Raw genomic sequence first — 19,964 nt, 5'->3', positions numbered from 1 at the left:
GAAACATAAAAGAGTCAATAAAAAAGAATCCATTTGAATGCAACTCTAAAAAATATCCCGCGTCCATGATTAATACACCTATTTTTTTTGGATTGTCCATAAAAATTAGTTACAAACAAATCAGTGGATATTAATTAGTAATGTATATTTTTCATTAAAAATATTTCAATATATTTTTTCTCACTCTCTCATACGATAAATTTTGCATTAAAGTATATATGTAGAAATGTAGTTCACTATCAATATTATTGGTAGCAGACAAGTGAACGTGAGTAAGTACTATATTTTGTCCAAGATAATATAGCACAACAACATACTATTATAACTATATACGAATGCAGAGAAATGATCAATTGCTAACTAATTAGCAATTCCAAACTAAAATTAAATCTTAGCCATTAGATTGAAAGATCTAGTGGTTGAAATAATGTCATATGGATTATATTTTTAATTAAGAAAATTAATAAATAAAATTAGAGGGTATTAATGTCAATTCTCTCTCATTAAAATCATTTTAAAACTTTAAATTTACGTAATTCTCTCGATTTAAATTATATTTTCGCAAAAAATATATCAAATTAAAGATAATTTTATAAGGATTCCAACGAGATCTCAATTGCATATGTTCCGACGACATTCGGATGATGAAATTTGATATTTTTTATTTTAGTTTTCGTAAATATTGATAACCAGATTTTTATTAACAAATACATCAAAAAATATCAATAAAACCATGTAAAAATCTCAATAAATATGTGTTGATATTTTTTTGTACTAATGTTGATATTCTTATGTCATATTGTTGATATTTGTAATACACTATGTTGATATAAAAAAACATTCATTAAAATTATTATATGACAACATGATGACGATATTATCCTTTTGTTGATATTTTGTCTACTATTTATTAAAATTCGTAGGATTTAATCTTATCCATTCATTTTAAAATTTAAGGATAGAGATTTGGTCTTGATTTTAGATTAGAGTGTTATAAATATTAGAATATGATTATATGAATGCAACTCTAAAAAATTACTAGTACTATATTTTTGCCCACCTAATGAGACATGAAAGACAGTGGGAGGTGGGTCACCTAACAATAGGATTATGTCGTCCTTGCTAAATTATTTAATGTTGATTATCATAAAATACTAAAGCCTTCTAGAAGCAGGATGTATTAACTATAGCATGCTCTTGTCCGCGCGTGACAAATCTTGCTTCTTTACTAGTAAATGATTACTATATCTAGTGGACATGGACATATACATCTGCCTGAAAGTTGGTGAGTTTTTATGATATTTAACAAATGAAAAAAGTAGTGTCAAGTGACATACGCCAAACATGCATGGTTCCTATTAATTTTTTCTGTTGAAACAAATTTGATACATATATTTAGATGAATGTTCAATTGGGATTGGCAAATTGATAATGTATTGACAAGACCATAAAAGTACTAATTAATAAAATTACACAAAGTCTCATGTAGTACAAAATTAGATTATCCTCACTATATTTGTACATATACAATCATACAAGTAGTCCATCTCATAAAAATAATATATCATCTCATCATTTTTACTAGTATGTCGACAATTCATTTTGTAATACCTTGACTTGATTATTTTATATTATATGGTCACCCACTTATGGTGGTAATAGAAGTTGTTGGAGAGGTGATGAAATACAAGAAGGTGATGATGGTGTTTGTTGCAATAATGATTAATTAATACTAAAATATTTTATCGTTTTTTTTTTCAACGGGTGTAAGTGTAATTAATATCCACTGATTTGTTCTAATTGTACTATTTTCCCGGCAATCTAAATGTATTTAGACTGATGGAAATCAAAAGAGAAATTAATCACAAACAATAATCAACAGAATTATTAAAGATGACTTGTCAAATGTCATACTCATGATTGATCATCCCAATCGTTCCCTTATCTTTACTACTATATATAATGCCTCTAAAAGCGAACAAGTAATAATAGAATAGTCAAAACAATTAAAAATGGTCTAAGTGTATAAGAAATAAAAAGAAAGTGACAATTGTAAGTGGAGTAAGTGACCACAATCTTCTAGAAACATTAAGACAGAGTACAAGTGGAAACTTGCTAGAAAATGCGGAAGACGCTTCAACGAAAACTACTCCTCCATCTTAAATTATTAATTACAAAGCATAGCTCTCAAGCTAAACAATTAAAATGAAGGAAAAAATTAGATATCGAAAGTTTCTTATTAATTTTCAAGACACTAAAAAATGAATTGGAAAATAAATTATTACAAAAAGCGGAAAAATCGCGAGTGACTGCACATAATAAAATAATACTATAAACACTGGTAAACAAGGTTTGGTGGGATGCAAAATGTTCTTTTGCAGAATATGTGGAGTCTGTAACAACCCACCACATAAAAAATAAGGCTCCAACAACTTGTATTTTTAATTCAGCCCATCACCCAAAATTGCAGCCACTTATCCTTAAATAGATCTTAAATTAATTAGTACTCCGTATTACATAATTATAGCTTAATAGATATGAAACGTGACTCCACAATAGAATAAGTGCATGGGAATTTTGACCCAGTTGCAGATTTTGGAGTTCCATAAATCAAACTTTAGCCAACGCTTTTAATCAAACGGATAGAAATCCATATCAATTACTACTATATATTTTTAATTAAAATCAAATGTCAATTTAACTTAAAGTATGAAATACATTTAAAATTAAATTCAATAAAACTCAAAGATAATGAAATTTTAAAAATTACTATATTCTAATTAAATTTGTATGCAAAAAATTTTGAATGCAGAATTAAGAAAGAAAAGGTAAAAAAAGACACAAAATTCAAAAGCAACGAAAAACGAATCTAAGCAAAAATAAATGAATGAATACAATACGAACTAATAAAAATTCAATATAATTTTTTTTAAAAGAAAAGACAAAATATTTTAGTTAAGCTTTGTTTTTTGTTTTTTTAGATTTCATTTGGTGTTTTAGTTTGAAAAATTCCAAAGAAAAGGTCAAAAACATTTAATTTAAGCATCTTTTGATTTCGTGTTTAGCTTCTTAATTTTTGTGGCATTTTTATTGATCTTCGTGTTCATCCTTACTAATTTGTTGCATGGTTTAATTATGTTGATTCAAAAACTCCATTATATTGCTAAGTATTGAAGATTAAGTACTTGTTTAGCTAATTTTAGCTTTGGTAGCTTCGTATCTTAATTATAAGAAAAGTCAGTAAAAATGACAATAATTACTTTGTTGTATCCAAGGGAGAGTAGTAGCAACTATCGTAATTGTTTCCTATTGAATTAGCTATCACTTTTGTAGGATAAAAAGTAATTGTTTACTTTTTATATACTCCTTCCATCCCACAAAAATATATATTATAATACAATATATTTTTTATCTGTTCCACATAAATAGTCTATATTCATATTCATTTATGACAATTTTTTTCTCATTCTCTTTTACTTGATATTATGGATCCTACCTTTTCACTATACAATTTTAACTATTTTTTCTCCACCTCTTTTACTTTATCAATTACTCATTAAAACTATATCAAATCTAAATGGTCTGTTTATATGGGCATAGGACAGGAGTAGTCTATAATTAGCTAACTTACATTTTTCCTATTCAACATTATTAGGCACTGATATTACTCCCACCAATTTTTACTTTAGTCTTGTTTTGTTCGATAGTAGATTCACTACAAGAAAAAACTTCTTTTAAGGATAAAAAAATTGACAACGCAATTACTAGCGTTGAATTTTTTTAAAAATAACTACAAATTGACGTCCTTAATAGCATTAAAGTTTCTTTCATGTTACTGAGTACATTAAGTCTATCTTTATTTCTCAAAGAGAGTTTTTTGTATAGTCCCCTTGAGGTTTGAAAAGGATATATATTTAGTCTAAGGACTATAATACACCACACGGCCTTGTTTCAATTTGACTTGTGCAAAGGCATGAAAATAGGGATGAAATCCTGCTACACATACTTTAATACTCCTATATGGTAATTATACCACCATTAGATTTCTTCACTTGAACTGATTCTTGTATGGAAGAGTGGAGTAAATGGTGGGGTTGAAAAAAAAAAAAAAAACTCACCATAAAAAGCAGAGCTACCTACCAAAATGAAGCACTAACTTAAATGCATTCCCAACCACTCACCAAGTTGGTCAAACAACACTAACCCCCCTTTGTCCCTTCCCTCACTCACTCACCTCATTTATATTCCCCCTCTTCCCCCTCACATACTCACTCCCTGTTGCTGTCTCTCTCTCTCTCTCTCTCTGTTGTGTGTGTGAAAATTACATAGTCTCACACATATATAGATAGACATGGGCCGATCCCCTTGCTGTGAGAAGGAGCACACCAACAAAGGGGCTTGGACCAAGGAAGAAGATGAGCGTCTCATCAAGCACATCAAACAGCACGGTGAAGGCTGCTGGAGATCACTTCCTAAAGCTGCTGGTCTCTCTCTCTCTTTCATACCCTTTTAATTTTTTAGGTCAATCAATTTAGGGTTTTGGCGATGACATTATTTTCAATTTCTGAGACAGGTTTGTTGAGATGCGGCAAAAGCTGCAGGCTTCGATGGATAAACTACCTGAGGCCTGATCTCAAGAGAGGAAATTTCACCGAGGAAGAAGACGAACTCATCATCAACCTTCACAGTTTGCTCGGCAATAAGTATGCATTTTTATCTAATGGTAGAAGCTTATTAATTTATACTATTCATTAATTTGTCTTAATTTAATGTTATAGATGGTCTCTTATTGCTGCTCGGTTGCCGGGGAGAACGGATAACGAGATCAAGAACTATTGGAACACTCACGTGAAGCGAAAACTCATCAGCCGCGGCATCGACCCGCAGACCCACAGATGCCTCAATCCGAGCAACAAAAACCCTAGAAATGTGTCCATGCAGACAGACATGGACGATGCCATGCCGGCGATGAGAAACGACGTCGGTTTTAAGGTAGAGGAATACTCCAACTGCAGCAGCGTGGAATTTTTGCACCCACAGATCAATTTGGATCTATCAATCAGACCTCCTCATCTCTACTGACGAACCCTAATCAATGAATGTAACTGCGCATGTGCAGATATTTTTATGGGCCCTTTGATTATAAGTAATTAATTAACTTGGTACTTCATTTTTTTGAGGTGTTTCAATGATGTTATTTTTCTTCAAGATGGTGGATGTAAATGTTACCAACAACCAACAACAAGTCAGGGTTTTAAATGTGGAACTTTTTTGGCCTTGGTGTAATCTACTAACTGATGAACAATCACTTCTCTTCACTCATCATTTATTATAAGCACCTAGGTTTTAGTATTAATTTTGAGTTTATTTGGGTGGTGAATCTCACTTCATATTGGAATTTGGAATTTTTTCTACTTCCAATCCGGCTATCAAATTCGTAAAGTAGCGGCTAGCTTTAAATTATATAAATTGAGAGGAACATATATTGATTCGGGAATATATTGATTCGGGAATATGATCAAATGCAAACTCTAAATATTGTACAAACTCCAAAATATGATCTGAACTGTTAAAAAATTTCAACAGATTACAAAATAACAGCAACAGAAAATATCAACATAGTGTCAACGGTTGACATTGTGTTGATATTGTGTTGACATCAAAATCTTGAAATTTTACAGTGTGTTGACACTATATTGAAAAGTTTAGAGTTTATATAATATATAAATTTACATTTTATCACTATCCAATTGATTCATCTATTTGTATATCGATTCATAGAAATTTATGGTTTGCTTTAAATATAAATGAGAGGAACAGATAGGAGTATTTGGTTTTGGCCTTTGATTGTAAATAAGGCCGTTGAATTTTGGCGTTCTTCAATAGACAAATACGACCTATTAATTGTTAGGGTTCGTTTTCAGTTTTACTTGTACTCTATATTAGTGGAGTATTATTGTACTATTACTATATGTATTGATACCTACCTAAATTTAGGTTCAATTCAATGTATTTCAACACCAAATTTTACTCCTTGGTCTGGTCCTATAGAAATAGGTCATATTTCCTTTTTCGTCTGTCCCATAGAAACAGTCTATATTCATTTATGGTAATCTTTTTTCTTTTTCTCTGTTACTTTATCATTTATGGCCCACAACCCACTCTACAATTTCAACTATTTTTTCTCATATCTCTTACTTTACCAATTACACATTAAAGTCCGTGCCAACTCTAAAGGGCTTATTTCTATGGGACGGAGGGAGTATAAAATAACAACAAAAGAAAACGTTCCTAAATTAAGGACTAATTAACTTAATCTTTGCTTTTTTAGGACACTTCCATTTGCGTCTTCTAATTTTAATTGAGACACCAATAATAATGACAATTTTGAAGTCTTTATGGTATATTTAAAAACATAAATTAGCAGTCTTAATTGCATTAAAAAATGTCTTTAACAATTTTTTTTAGTGGTACATTTTTCCAATTAAAGAAAATCAAAACAAATTAAAATACTCCATTTTTCAATTCAAGTAGTAGCGTATCATTATTTTGTAGTTCACCGTCTCTTAAAAGCATCCACAATAGCGGCTAGCCGATTCGCGTCGCTAGCCGATCGGCTAGCCGAACCATTGCAACCGGCCAGCCGAGAATCGGAGAGAAAATCGGCGTGGGCTAGCCGAGAATCGGGTGCGCTGGCCGCCATTGTGGCGTGCCGATCGGCCAACGCTTATTTTCGTTTTTTTTTAAAAAATTTTTGAAAACCTATATATACGCGATTTTAGTTTCATTTTCATTTGCACCACTTGTTTTAACGAGTTTTCTCTCTTTCTAAATTTCTGTACAAGAGCAACATCGAGCGATGAGTAACGCGGGTGGTAGCAGTGGTGGTAGTGGTGGGGATACTGAGGAGTACGAACGACAAATGAACGAGGCTATGGAGGCCTACATGAACCGCGAGCTAGAGCGGTACATGCGAAGGGTCGAACAGCAGGCGGTACCTCGCCCACCACCGGTTGTCCACCGCCGAGCAGTGATTGATCGGGATCACGTAGCTGCACATCAGCGGCTATATGACGACTACTTCGCTCCGGACCTGCGGTTTCCAGCAACCATGTTCAGGCGGCGTTTTAGAATGCGCAGAGAGTTGTTTATGCGTATCGTTGACGCTTTGGAGCGTCGATATCTTTATTTCCACTTCAGGCACGATGCAGCTGACAGACCCGGCCACACCTCTGTCCAAAAGTGCATGGCGGCAATCAGACAATTGGCCTACGGAGGCGTGGCAGACATGTGGGATGAGTACCTCCACATCGGTGAGACGATTTCTCTGCAATGTCTGAAGTTTTTTTGTCAGGGCGTGATTCACATTTTCGGTGAGCAGTACCTTCGAAGCCCTACCCCCCAAGATTGTCAGAATCTGATGCAGATGCACGGGGAGTAGCATGGGTTCCCCGGGATGTTAGGCAGCATAGATTGTATGCATTGGGAGTGGAAGAATTGTCCGACTGCCTGGAAGGGGGCCTACAGGACCAGCTACAAGTCAAAGAATCCCACGATGATCCTCGAGGCCGTAGCTGATTACCGGCTGTGGATCTGGCATGCGTATTTTGGGGTAGCCGGGTCGAACAACGACCTCAACGTCCTCAACTCGTCGCCCCTCTTCAACGAGAAGTGTCAGGGCATCGGTCCAGCCGTCTCATTTGTGGCCAACGACAACCGGCATGATATGGGCTACTACTTGGCGGATGGGATATACCCTAGGTGGCCCGTCTTTGTGAAGACGATCAGGCACGCGGCAGATGACAAGAAGGCCTACTTTGCGGAACGACAGGAGTCGGCGCGCAAGGACGTGGAGCGTGCATTTGGTGTAGTCCAGTCTCGATGGGCGGCAATTAAGGGTCCAACGCGTTTGTGGGATGTCAAATGCGTTGCTGATATAATGTACGCTTGCATTATCATGCACAACATGATCGTCGAAGACGAAGGCGTACAACTGACTAGTTGGGCCAATGACGATGAAGCCGGTCCAAGCCACGAAACGGTCACCCCGAGCGTACGACATGGGGTACCTCTCGATGAAGTCGGCCGCCTCCAGGAATATGCCGGCATGCGCCAAGTGGATGCTCATATTCAACTCCAAAAGGATATAATTGAAGAGTTGTGGGCACGGAAGACTGCACGGCGATAGTTTTTTTTTCTTTATTATGTAATTTATTTTTTTAAATGAATGTACTTTTTTTTAATGCAATTAATGAATTTTCCCGTATATGTCTCGTAAATTTAATTCCGCAATTTAATCGTAAATTTAATTCCGTAAATGTAGTTGTTTTTGAATTATTTTTATTACGGCTGACTTATTTGAGTAAATGCTGACGTGGCAGGTGGATTTTTAGTGCTGCTGACGTGGCAGGGAGAGAGAATGGTTGGCCTATGGCTTGGCGGATTTCTACCGTGGATGCTCTAATTTTGCAAAATACTCAAGGGATATTTGTACATTTTAAACAAAACTCTCATGATTTTGTTCTTTATAAAACTCACCAAAAAGCATCATCTTAATGAATTAAGTAGGAATTGCACTTGCATATTTTATACTACTATAGTATTTTTCAATATTAATATATGCAGTTGAAGATGTTAGGATCGAGTTTAGAGTGAGGAAACCGGAGTGTAGTCATAAAAAATGCATTAAACTTATTCACCGAAACATAGTTGCACCTGCCGTGCAAAATGAAATAGTTAAAGATGAACTGAAAGTCTACAAAAATATGATAAGGACGACATAGAAAATGACTGTAAAATAAAAGTTAAACACAACTCATGAGTCCAATTGATTTTGTGGTGATCTAGCTCATCCTGCCAAAAATAATGACACCAAAAATAAAATAAATAAATTAAGAGAAACTGAATACACAAAATACAAGTACGAGAAAGCAATGAAACCACCCAATTCACCAAGTAAAAAGAATCACAAAAAAATTGGCCATCACATAGAACTACTAGCAGAGTCAGCCACATCCTTGAGTCTCATCTTCCCACGCTCGGCCGAGCCATCGACGGCCCTATCCAGCCGCTTCAGCCACGCGTCGTAGTCCACTGCGTATGGGGTCCCGCATATCCCGTCCACGTAGTCCGCGAACGCCTTCAAGATAGGCGAAACCTCCCCCACCTGCTGCTGTATCACCCTCTTCGCCCAGCTCCTCTGCCTCCACTTGAGCGCCGATTCCATCGAATCCTGCTGCGGCATGGCTCCCCCGCACACGTAATACAGCAGGTACACGAGGCTCTCCACGTCCGACGACGGGCACAGCTTCCCGTGCTGGAGCGCGTGAGCTGACGAGAACTGCAAGTTCAGCGCCGGGCTGTCTCTGTCCTCCAAGACCGCACGCCCCCACGAGATGAGCACGAACACGCTCCATGCCCTCCCGCCTCGTTCCTCGACTATCCGTATGATGTTCTCCGGCCGGATGTCGCCATGAAGGATGTTAGCCCTCTTCGCGCTTCTCAGCGCCGATAAACAGTCGCGGCAGCAGCGAGTCGCTTCCTCGGCCGAGAAAGGCCCGTCGTGGGCGATGATGGACGAGACCGTTTCCCCTACCGGGCACGTCATGAGCATCGGCGTCCCGCACCACGGATGGTCGCAGCGCCCCTTCGGACTCTGCTTCTCACACGGCCCCGGGTGGACGATCCTGCCCGACGCGATGATCTCTGGTAAATGCTTGCATGAAACACCCTGCTCTTTGAAGATGTTCACCACTTTGGTCTGCCTCTGAACTTGGTACCACAGGTTCATGTCCTCCCACGACGGCTCCAAACGAGACGGGTGCGCCCCAACGTACAACGTCAATAGCTGCGCGTGACAGTCAGCCGCAACAGCAATGTATGAACAGCCATTCCCGTCATTAAGAAAATCTTGAATCTGAAAGCTTTTTATCCCATGGTTCTGATCTTCCAACATCAAAATTTGGCCCGGACTGAGGTCCAACCCTCGACCCTTCCTCTTCGAATCGTGATTGCTTTCGTTATCTACTTCCACAATCTCTCCATTATAACTGCTCTCGTGCTGATAAGGAACGAGAGTGTTATCGTTCTCAACCACCTGGCTCTCCATTCTTCGTTTTTGGAGACGGAGACTATGTTTTGCTGCAAGAGATGCCATAGACTTCCTTGGGGGACCATTCCATTGCACGATTGAGTAAAACATCGCCATAAGTATTTGCAAGGTTCCTAAGTCGCCCCAGTTCACGTTCCCAAGTTTGTTCCATATTCGATCTACACGGGAAATGCTCACTTCTGCATGACACGTGATCCAATCTACCATCGACTGATAAGGGTTATCCAAATCAACTTCCAGCTTTCCAAGGTCACCACCGAGTTTCAAAACACCTCCAAGGTTAGAGTCGAGAACGGATACATAAACATGATCGGTGGTAATATTGTTGTACTTACTCAAACTCCTTGACAGCAGTATATGAATAGCATAAAAGAGTGCTTCACAAATAACCTCAGGGGGAAGCCCACATTCGTCTTCTTTCACAAGATTTTGTTTGAACAAGACAAACTTGACCACATCATCCCAACGAGCGTGTAGGCTGCCTTTGTTTTTTGACATCAAAGCCGCACCACAAAGCCCTCCAAGTCTTCCTCTGGATATTGCCTTGTCAACGGTGTAGAATTTGGAGCCTGGATAACGAGGAAAGGACACAAAATATGGCAACGGTTTATTCCTATGCCAAAATGCATGCCATAGCCCTTCAGCAGCAGTATGTAGAAAATCTTCGAGGGCAAGAAACTCATCTTCTTTAAGATTGTCAGAGGCATACGGTGGGTAAGGCATGCGTAGTAGCTGTTGAAATAGAACTCCCTCCAGTGCAAAGTCAAAGGTTCGCAGGTCATCAATTGAGAAAGGAGAACTAAAATGATGTTCTCCATTAGTCGTGTCACTGAATAAATTCTTTCCAACCCAGTCCTCTAGATGCTGAGCGAATAAATTGAAGTCAACAAGCTTCAACGAATACTCCTTCAGGACCTTGTACACCCTTCTTGAAGTGGGGAGGAATTTGCTTGAATTGCTGGAAGTTGTACGAACAGAAGCCACTGTGTTCATGAAGAATTTATTTGTTAATTTATTTTACCAAGGATAGGGAATCACAACATATCGAAGTAGAAAACAACAGAAACACAATGTTCACACTTAAGAAAGGTATAACCAGTTTTAAGTGGCAGCACAGGTTTCTGTAGGGAAAAATATTCATCGAGCTTCGTTGGCTCTTCTAAACTGACAGTAAGAAACTCATGAACTTTGTGGATATGTTGAGCTTTAACTAACCTATGACAATCATATGATAGATTTGGAGAGTTTTATTGACTGATCCTGTTCTTTTATGCTTTTTCAAGTTATGACATCATTTATATGGCACACTAATACAGTGTGCAAGCTAGAAAAATATATGATATACATCTAAGACTCGACGCATTAATAACAAGAACAACAATGCACTGCGATACTTTAGTGTAATGATACTGTTTTTTAAAGCTTGGATATACATTTTCCTTAACAGAGACCCTCCTCAGGTGGATATTGATGCTTTTCATTCAGCCATCAAACAATGAATCATGGCGAGCACAAAGGTTAGCTAGTCATGTTCATACACTACCGTTATTCAGATATCACGAAAATTGTGTTTTCATTTTCAGACAAAGATAAACCAAAACTAAAAGGTACATTGAAGGATACATACCGGATGCAGATTTCCTGAAACTTCCCTCCAAACTTGGGCCGGGAGATGAATCAGAATCATTTTTCTGCATACCTGAACGCATAAATATAGGTAATTACAAGTCAGGGTGTGAAATACGACAAATTTAGGGAAAGAATAAAAAAAGTATCAACAAAGAAATTGACTTCAAGAATATGACTAAAAGAGGGTGATAAACAGAAATAGAAGAAGCACTCTCGTTAATTTGGTAGTAGAACAGAACAAGGGCAAGACACGGACAAAGACGTAACAACAACAGTTAGATACATTCAATAACTGGTTGCTAGTGTAAGCATTTTGCAACTTGATAATCCAGGCTTGAGATTCCAGAGCAACAGACACAAAGAGATGATCTAAACCAAATTAGGAAAAAAACTCTTTTCCAAGGCAATGCAAATTCCATAGGGTGAAACGAGACAGAAAGCATCTAGCAGTGAAATTTAATCGTTTCTATTGCAGTGTGGGTTCAGAATTTCAAACTATACACAATGATTTTCTTGAAAATGCAGTGCTTTTTGACACAGGTGAAGTTCAAACACAAATCAAAAGCAATTTACATCTAACTTGCTTGTTGAAATAAAAGATCACCTAAAGATATCAAATTGCAGCTAAGTTCCCTCTCTCACTTCCATAAAAGTAATTGAATAGCAAGAGCTTCACCAGTCATAAATGAATCACATTATGAAAAATGGCAATTCAAGCATCAGAGAGTCAAATCCCATGGAATTAATAAATCAAAATATGTTGACCTACGCTATGCCTCATTTCTATCTACCGCCTCTTAACTCCACATTCAAGCATAAGAGATTACTAATTAGGAATCAGAAAATGCTTCATTTTCTCATAGCTCCCAGCATTCAAGATACGACCTTTAGAAATTAAAGTGTAACTAATTTCAATGAAACCGAAAATACAAAAAAAAAACATAGCACAAATTATAAGGCAGAAAAAGTAGCAAATGCGAGCGAGTTTGAGGTTTAGAACTAACCGAGTCTCATATTAACTGAAATTTCCAATCTCAACTTCCAAATCTGTGGCGAATCTTGGCTGCAAAATATTCTTGAAACTCAACAACTTGTTCCCACATAATGCCAAGGCATTATGTGGCCCAAATAACAAGGGAGCAAGAATGTAGAGAGAGAGAGAGAGAGAGTGAGAGGGGGGTCAAAAAAGGTAGAAGCTTGGGTAATGGAAATGAATGCAGAATGTGATCCAGAAAACGAAATGGGTGGGGGGTTTTGAATGATGATGTTGATGGTGCCTCCCACAAGTTTCTATGCCATTATTCAAATGTATGTGGCTGTTGTTTTGCTCTTGTTCTCATGCTTCTTCTTCTTTTGTCTGCTTTCTGTTCTCTCACCATTATTATTTTACTATAAAACTGGTTGAGTATTTTACTAAAGAATAATTTGGCCAGAGTGGATCAATGAATTCTTGCATTATGGGCAATATTGTTTGGATAATTCAAGTATGCTCCCAACCCCCAACTTCCTCACACTGCTATTATTCCCCTCACATTTAAACATTTGACTTTCAAGATTGGTAAATGGTAAAAGCTAAAAATATTGTAGTGTCTCATTTAAAATGAAATATCATACAGTGTTATTTAATAATTTAAATGAGAAGATAATAAAACAGATGCTGGAGTAAAATTGAGATGATAATATTTCAATTTAGAAAACCTATCATTTTAAATGGAACGTCTTAAAATAACAAATCACTTAGAGTGAGATACGATGCATTGATTATTTTAGGGTCAAGAATTGACTTTACGTGTTTTCAATTTTTCGAAGTATATTCAATACTAAGAATTTTATTTAGCAGAATGCATGTTAATAGGATGAACTAATGTATATTAATAGAATGCGTGTTAATAGGAATAGGATGTTAATTTATCCGTAAATATTACTCCTAGTACAGTACTAATTTTCTTTTTGCGTCATAGTTGGATATTGTTTGTGCCTTACAAATGAATTTTCTTATTCCAAATTTGTAAAATTTAAACTACGAACCACGTAATTTAACCTCCAAAAAACAGAATCAACTCAAACTTTGATTTTATTAATAGCTTCATAAATATTATTATCAATTAATATTGTAGGGATAGAAACTATTTTAAGATACACAGACGAGAACAAAATAATGTAAAATTGACAACAAAACCATACTTCTAACTACCCTATAAAAAGATTCGATTTTTATTCTTAGACAAACAAATTGAAGTGGTCTCCATAACGCAATTAAACAACATTTATAAGTTAATGCTATAGCCTATAGGGGGAAAACTTGCGAGTGGTGAAGTTGTGATGGGCTGGAACAGAAATAGAAAAGATATAAGGGATTTAAGTGCAAGGCTAAATATGTACAGATCACGAGCTCAAAAAGGGTAAGTGGGCCCATCCACCTATTTAAATAGGAAGAAACAGCCAACTGCTATTCACATAGCTCGCAACCTAAGCAGTTAGTCCCACTTAAAAGTGAATGCTGCCCATGTCATATTTTCATTTAGAAAGAAAATACTACTCTTTCCATCCAAAAAAATAATATTCCGATTTCAGCTAATTTGAGACTCATTTCGATTGATTTTAAGAATTATAATAAAAATTATTATTAATTGTTTCTACTTTTATATCTAAGTACTATCCATTTTATATTCTCTTTGTTCCCAATAATTTGTCACCATTTGACTCAACATGAATTTTAAGAAATATAATAGAAAATGGATTTTAAAGTTGATGGCATATGGATCCTACTTTTATAATATTAGTTTTATAAGAGCATCTCCAATAGCGGCTAGCCCACCGGCTAGCCGATTCGCGGCGCTAGCCGATCGGCTAGCCGAACTACTGCAACCGGCCAGCACCGAATCGGCGAGTAATTAGGCGAGCGCATGCCGATTTCTAGGCGTTGGCCGATGCGCTGGCTGCCATTGCAGGCTGGCGATCGGCGAGCGCAATTTTTTATTATTATTATTATTTTTTAATTTTTGAATCACTATATATTCGCGATTTTCACGTCATTTTTCATTTGCACCACTTGTTTTAACGAGTTTTCTCTATATCTAAATTTTTGTACAAGAGCAACAACGCGAAATGAGTAACACGGGTGGTAGTAGTAGTGGTAGTGGTGGTAGTGGTGGGGATGTTGAGGAGTACGAACGGCGAATGAACGAGGCATTGGAGGCCTACATGAACCGCAAGATAGAGTGGTACATGCAAAGGGCCTTGCAGCCGGCGGTACCTCGCCCTCGACTCGTTGTCCACCGCCGAACAGTGATTGATCAGGATCACGTAGCTGCACATCAGCGGCTATATGACGACTACTTCTCAGAGAACCCGCGGTTTGGGGCCAACCTGTTCAGGTGGCGTTTTAGAATGCGCAGGGAGTTGTTTATGCGTATCGTTGACGCTTTGGAGCAGCGATATCTTTGTTTCCGCTTCAGGCACGATGCGGCTGGCAGACCCGGCCACACCCCTATTCAAAAGTGCACGGCGGCAATCAGGCAGTTGGCCTACGGAGGCGCGGCAGACATGTGGGATGAGTACCTCCACATCGGTGAGTCGACAGCCCTGGAATGTCTGGTGTTTTTCTGTCAGGGCGTGATTGAAATATTCCGTGATCGGTACCTTCGAAGCCCTACCCCCCAAGATTGTCAGGATCTGATGCAGATGCACGGGGAGCAGCATGGGTTCCCCGGGATGTTAGGCAGCATAGATTGTATGCATTGGGAGTGGAAGAACTGTCCGACTGCCTGGAAGGGGGCCTACACGACCGGCTACAAGGGAAAGAATCCCACGATGATCCTCGAGGCGATAGCTGATTATCGGTTATGGATTTGGCACGCGGATTTTGGGGTAGCCGGGTCGAACAACGACCTAAACGTCCTCAACTCGTCGCCCCTTTTCAATGAGCAGTGTCAGGGCATCGGTCCGGCCGTCAGTTTTGTGGCCAACGACAACCGGCATGATATGAGCTACTACTTGGCGGATGGGATATACCCTAGGTGGCCCGTCTTTGTGAAGACGACCATGCACGCAAATGATGACAGGAAGGCCTACTTTGCAGAACGGCAGGAGTCGGCGCGCAAGGACGTGGAGCGCGCATTTGGTGTGCTCAGTCTCGATGGGCGGCAATTAAGAGTCCAACGCGTTTGTGGGATGTCGGCTGCATTGCTGATATAATGTACGCCCAGGGACGGATGTACATTCATCCTACAAGGGGCAAATGCCCCACCTCAAAAAAATTCATTAGTGCTATTTTGATCATTATTTTAAAATTTTTTTTGAAATACCATTATAAATGCCAATTCTAAAATCCTTAAATGTCTTTGTATGGAATTTTGCCCCACCTATACAGAATTGCTGGATCCGTCCATGTGTACGCCTGCATTATCATGCACAACATGATCGTCGAAGACAAAGGCGTACAACTGACTAATTGGGCCAATGACGATACAGATGCAGCCGGTCCAAGCCACGGAATGGTCACCCCTAACGTACGACGTGGGGTACCTCACGATGAAGCCGGCCGCCTCCAGGCACATGCCGACATGCGCCAAGTGGATGCTCATATTCAACTCCAAAATGATTTAATTGAAGAGTTATGGGCACGGAAAACTGCACGGCGATAGTTTTTTTCTTTATTATGTAATTTTTTTTAATGAATGTACTTTTTTTAAAATGAAATTAATATGTCTTGTAAATTTAATTCCGTAAATTTAGTTGTTTTTGAATTACTTTTATTGCGGCTAGCCTGTGGCTAGCCTTAGGCTAGTCTATTTGCTTAAAATGATGATGTGGCAGGTGGAATTTTAGTGCTGATGGCGTGGCTAGCTTGTGGCTAGCCTATCTCCATTGGAGATGTTCTAATAAAATGTGAGTAGAATGAGCTAGTGGAATGTTGGGTCCACTATCAGAAATGGTAAAAGTGAAAGGTGACAAATTTTTAGGGACGGATAAAAATTGAAATAAGTGACAAATTTTCAGGAACAGATAGTAATAAATTTTATGTGAGATAAAGTTAGTGGAATGCGAAGTTCGTTACCAAAATTAATAAAAAGCAAATGAGACCATTATTAAAAGACATATGAAAATAGTAACTGACGGACAAAGAGAGTACTATTTGTGGCCAAATGAATTTTAATAATAATTTTTAAACAAAACTGATATAGAATTTGGTTGATAAAAAGTACGCCCTCCGTTCCATAGTAGTGGAATGAATCATTTTGTCATTTCGGTACGTTGCATAGTAGTAGAGTCATTTCCTTTAATAGTAAAAGTCGAACATATTTCTTCTCACTTATTTTACTTTCTATTACTACCTCCGTCCCCCAAATTTTGACACAGTTTACTATTTTTGGTAGTGGATCCCATATTCCACTAACTCATTCCTACTCACATTTTATTATAAAACTAATACTTTAAAAGTAGGATTCACATCTCACCAACCTTTTCAACTCACTTTCCATTACATTTCATAAAACTCGTGTCGGATCAAAGTTTGTCAAAATTTGGGGGACGGAGGTAGTACTTTATTCTCTTTTTATCTTTCTACATTTTCTCTTTCCTACTTTATTCTTCCTTTACTTAAATTCACTTAAACATATTTTTTCTTAATTTCCCTGTAAAAAAAATGTCTTTACTGCTATGGAATAGAAGGAATGCTCCATACTAAGTGTCTATTTGATTAGTGGGGATCCTATGCTATGCAAAGCCCCTATTGTTACTCACGTATAAATAAAAAATTAATCAAATAAATAAAATAAATAGTGGCTGCTGTGCAAAATTGTGCAGCTGAGGATCCTCGTCTCTGTTTGATACTTAAAACTAAAAAATGGTAGGAGTACTAGTAAGATAATAAGGTTAAGTATAGAAAACGGCCTTCTCTTCGCTTTTTTCATGTATCAAGCATCAATAAATCCGCAAAATTAGACTTTACTTAGCTTTTCATACGAATTCACACTAAATTTTATGATTGATTTTTTTGTAATATTACAAAGTTAATAGTACTCCTTAATACTCGTTTCCTATTCAGGCCAGACTGCGAAAAAATGGTTTCCTAGAATGAGTAGTTAATAATAGTATTGGGCTTTGGCTTTGAAAGGTCCATCCCAACTACTCCCTCCGTTCCATAGTAATGGAGGCAAAACTTTTCGGTACGGAGATTAAGAAAAATTGTGTTAGGTGAGTTAAGTAAAGAGAGAATAAAGTGGAAAACGAAAAAGGTAGAGAGATGAAGAGAGAAAAAAGTAAGTGAGAGTAAAGTAGGTGTGGAAAAATGTGTTGACTTTTACTAAAAAAGAAAATGACTCTATTACCATAGAACAGACGGAAATGGAAAAACGCCCCTATTACTATGGAACGAAGGGAGTACTATTTGATGTACTCAGTAGTACTCCCTCCGTTCAGTGGAAGCATTTTTAATTTTTGGCACGGAGATTAAAAAAAATTATGTTAAGTGAATTAAGTAAATGAAGAATAAATGAAGAAATGAAAAAAAGTAGAGATGAAAAGAGAATAAAGTAAGAGAGAGTAAAGTAAACGAGAAGAAATGTGTTAACTTTTAGTAAAACAGAAAATATCTCTATTACTACTGTATGTACCAAAATGGAGGGAGTACAAGCTAAACAGTATTAACTGTATTATTATGCTTGTTTTCAAGATTCTTATTCTTTTTCCAATTTCATTAAAACAAATGTCACTATTTAAAAATGAAGGAATTGGATTGCTTTTTCAAATAGGATCGTGACAAATAAACATGACCAAAAAGAACTGGGAACACAGGAGGTAAAGGAGCAATATTTCATTATAAATTTTTAATCACATGATATAAGTATATAATTTGGAAACACAGTTTTCCAAGTCAATCAGCTGACTGTTTTATTATATTAAAAAGACAACACACAAAACATGTATGTCCATCTTAATCAGAATGTTTAGTTGTTGGGCCAGAACTGAGCCTGAAGGTAATCGATGATATTCTTCTCAACCTGGAAGGCCTTGGCCAACACATCAGGGTTGATCGGGGGGTCCGACCCAAACACGGCGTTGGCAATGGTAATGACACCCGGATTCTGGCTGCCGAAGCCAGCAAAAGCAACAGCGTTGGTCTTGCCGACGTTGATCTGGAAGTGGATGAGGCCTTGTGGGAAGACGAAGACATCTCCGGCTTTCAAGTACTTGGTGAAGAGCTTGTTCCTCTGGTTAGCATTGGCAGGATTGGAAGTGACGAACCCCACGTAGAGTTCCCCTTCCAACAAGAAGAAAGCTTCAGTTGCACGCGGGTGAGTGTGGGGTGGGTTCAAGCCGTAGGGGGCAAAGTCGAGCCGGGCCAAGGAAACACCCAGCGTGTTGAGGCCTGGAAGCTGATTAACGTTGACTGCAGTCACGGCCGATCCGAGCTGGTTGGATGTGTTTCCGGGAATGTTGAGACCCTGGAAAAGGAAATCCTCCGCAACCACCAAGTTGGGGTCTTTGCAAAACTTCCCATTCACAAAAACTACATGCAAACAATTTTATTAGTACATACAGATTATAATACTATTGGTTTGAGGGCAATTTGGTAAAAAACAAAAAACAAAAAACAAAAACTATGTATTCTGATCATGTTCTGTTTATTGGTACTTTATTTATCTTTACTACCAAACTGTCCCTTAATAATGTACTAAATTTTAGTAAATCGAATTACCACCGGCCTTGTTATCAGGAAGAGCAACACAGAAATCTTGAAGAGGGTTCGGATCTGCTGCATATGCAATCGAAGCGCACGACAACAGAACAACAACGACGGACAAAGTAAAACCAATCTTCATTTTGATTACTAATTAAGCTGATAAGTATGCTGCCCACTTTTGTTGTAGCTGTGAATTGTGATGAGAAACCCTCTTTTTATAGGACAAAAAGAGTAGTAGTCTTCGTTAATACTCATCAACAATTAAATTAATTTAATTATTTTTAAATATTGAGTCGACCACTTGACTACCTATGCAGATTGCAGAATTGCTTTTAACATGAAAAGTCAAGGCTGTTAATATCTCATTTTCACCATAGCCAAAAATAATAGTAGTATTAAGCATCGACGTATGAACTTGTTGGAACACTACACTATACCTTATCATCAGCCATATAAATAGCAACTGTGACATCGCCATACCTTTCTATGCATGCAGATTCTATTTTTTCTATGTTGTAAACATTACGAGCCAGCAAC

General features: G+C 37.6%; 3 protein-coding genes across 6 annotated transcripts; 1 reads left to right on the top strand and 2 right to left on the bottom strand.

The window, feature by feature from the left end:
- Positions 1–4,262: 4,262 nt before the first annotated feature.
- On the top strand, positions 4,263–5,174 carry LOC125211409 (myb-related protein 308-like). Its single transcript, XM_048111184.2, has 3 exons — positions 4,263–4,484; positions 4,574–4,703; positions 4,779–5,174. Exons 1-3 carry the CDS (start codon positions 4,352–4,354, stop codon positions 5,080–5,082), a joined length of 567 nt encoding a protein of 188 aa, XP_047967141.1. The 5' UTR covers positions 4,263–4,351; the 3' UTR covers positions 5,083–5,174.
- Positions 5,175–8,780: 3,606 nt separating this feature from the next.
- LOC125217103 (uncharacterized) lies at positions 8,781–12,986 on the bottom strand. 4 transcript variants are annotated; one of them, XM_048118929.2, is made up of 3 exons: positions 12,745–12,986; positions 11,739–11,810; positions 8,781–11,094 (listed from the first exon to the last, which is right to left on the bottom strand). In XM_048118929.2, exons 1-3 carry the CDS (start codon positions 12,752–12,754, stop codon positions 8,984–8,986), a joined length of 2,193 nt encoding a protein of 730 aa, XP_047974886.1. In that variant the 5' UTR covers positions 12,755–12,986; the 3' UTR covers positions 8,781–8,983. The 4 variants fall into 4 exon arrangements, with proteins under 4 accessions (XP_047974886.1, XP_088925361.1, XP_047974887.1 ...); XM_089069235.1 differs by lacking the exon at positions 12,745–12,986 and adding an exon at positions 12,510–12,711; XM_048118930.2 differs by lacking the exon at positions 12,745–12,986 and adding an exon at positions 12,345–12,501.
- A 5,556-nt stretch (positions 12,987–18,542) lies between these two features.
- LOC125215579 (germin-like protein subfamily 1 member 13) lies at positions 18,543–19,603 on the bottom strand. Its single transcript, XM_048117034.2, has 2 exons — positions 19,443–19,603; positions 18,543–19,253 (listed from the first exon to the last, which is right to left on the bottom strand). Exons 1-2 carry the CDS (start codon positions 19,564–19,566, stop codon positions 18,691–18,693), a joined length of 687 nt encoding a protein of 228 aa, XP_047972991.1. The 5' UTR covers positions 19,567–19,603; the 3' UTR covers positions 18,543–18,690.
- Between the last annotated feature and the right edge of the window lie 361 nt (positions 19,604–19,964).

The sequence above is a fragment of the Salvia hispanica genome, chromosome 3, assembly GCF_029641045.1.
Source record: "Salvia hispanica isolate PSC_SH4W2 chromosome 3, Shi_PSC_v1, whole genome shotgun sequence".
Taxonomy (NCBI): Eukaryota; Viridiplantae; Streptophyta; class Magnoliopsida; order Lamiales; family Lamiaceae; genus Salvia; species Salvia hispanica.
This window is presented reverse-complemented; position numbering and strand designations above follow the sequence as displayed.

Coding starts and splice junctions, on each gene's coding strand:
- LOC125217103 (XM_048118929.2), bottom strand. Junction 11,095..11,738: donor TTTCAGGAAATCTGCATCCG/GTATGTATCCTT, acceptor TCATGAACACAG/TGGCTTCTGTTCGTACAACT.
- LOC125211409 (XM_048111184.2), top strand. CDS start 4,352: ATGGGCCGATCCCCTTGCTGTGAGAAGGAGCACACCAACAAAGGGGCT. Junction 4,485..4,573: donor ATCACTTCCTAAAGCTGCTG/GTCTCTCTCTCT, acceptor TTTCTGAGACAG/GTTTGTTGAGATGCGGCAAA. Junction 4,704..4,778: donor CACAGTTTGCTCGGCAATAA/GTATGCATTTTT, acceptor TTAATGTTATAG/ATGGTCTCTTATTGCTGCTC.
- LOC125215579 (XM_048117034.2), bottom strand. CDS start 19,566: ATGAAGATTGGTTTTACTTTGTCCGTCGTTGTTGTTCTGTTGTCGTGC. Junction 19,254..19,442: donor TCCTGATAACAAGGCCGGTG/GTAATTCGATTT, acceptor GTTTGCATGTAG/TTTTTGTGAATGGGAAGTTT.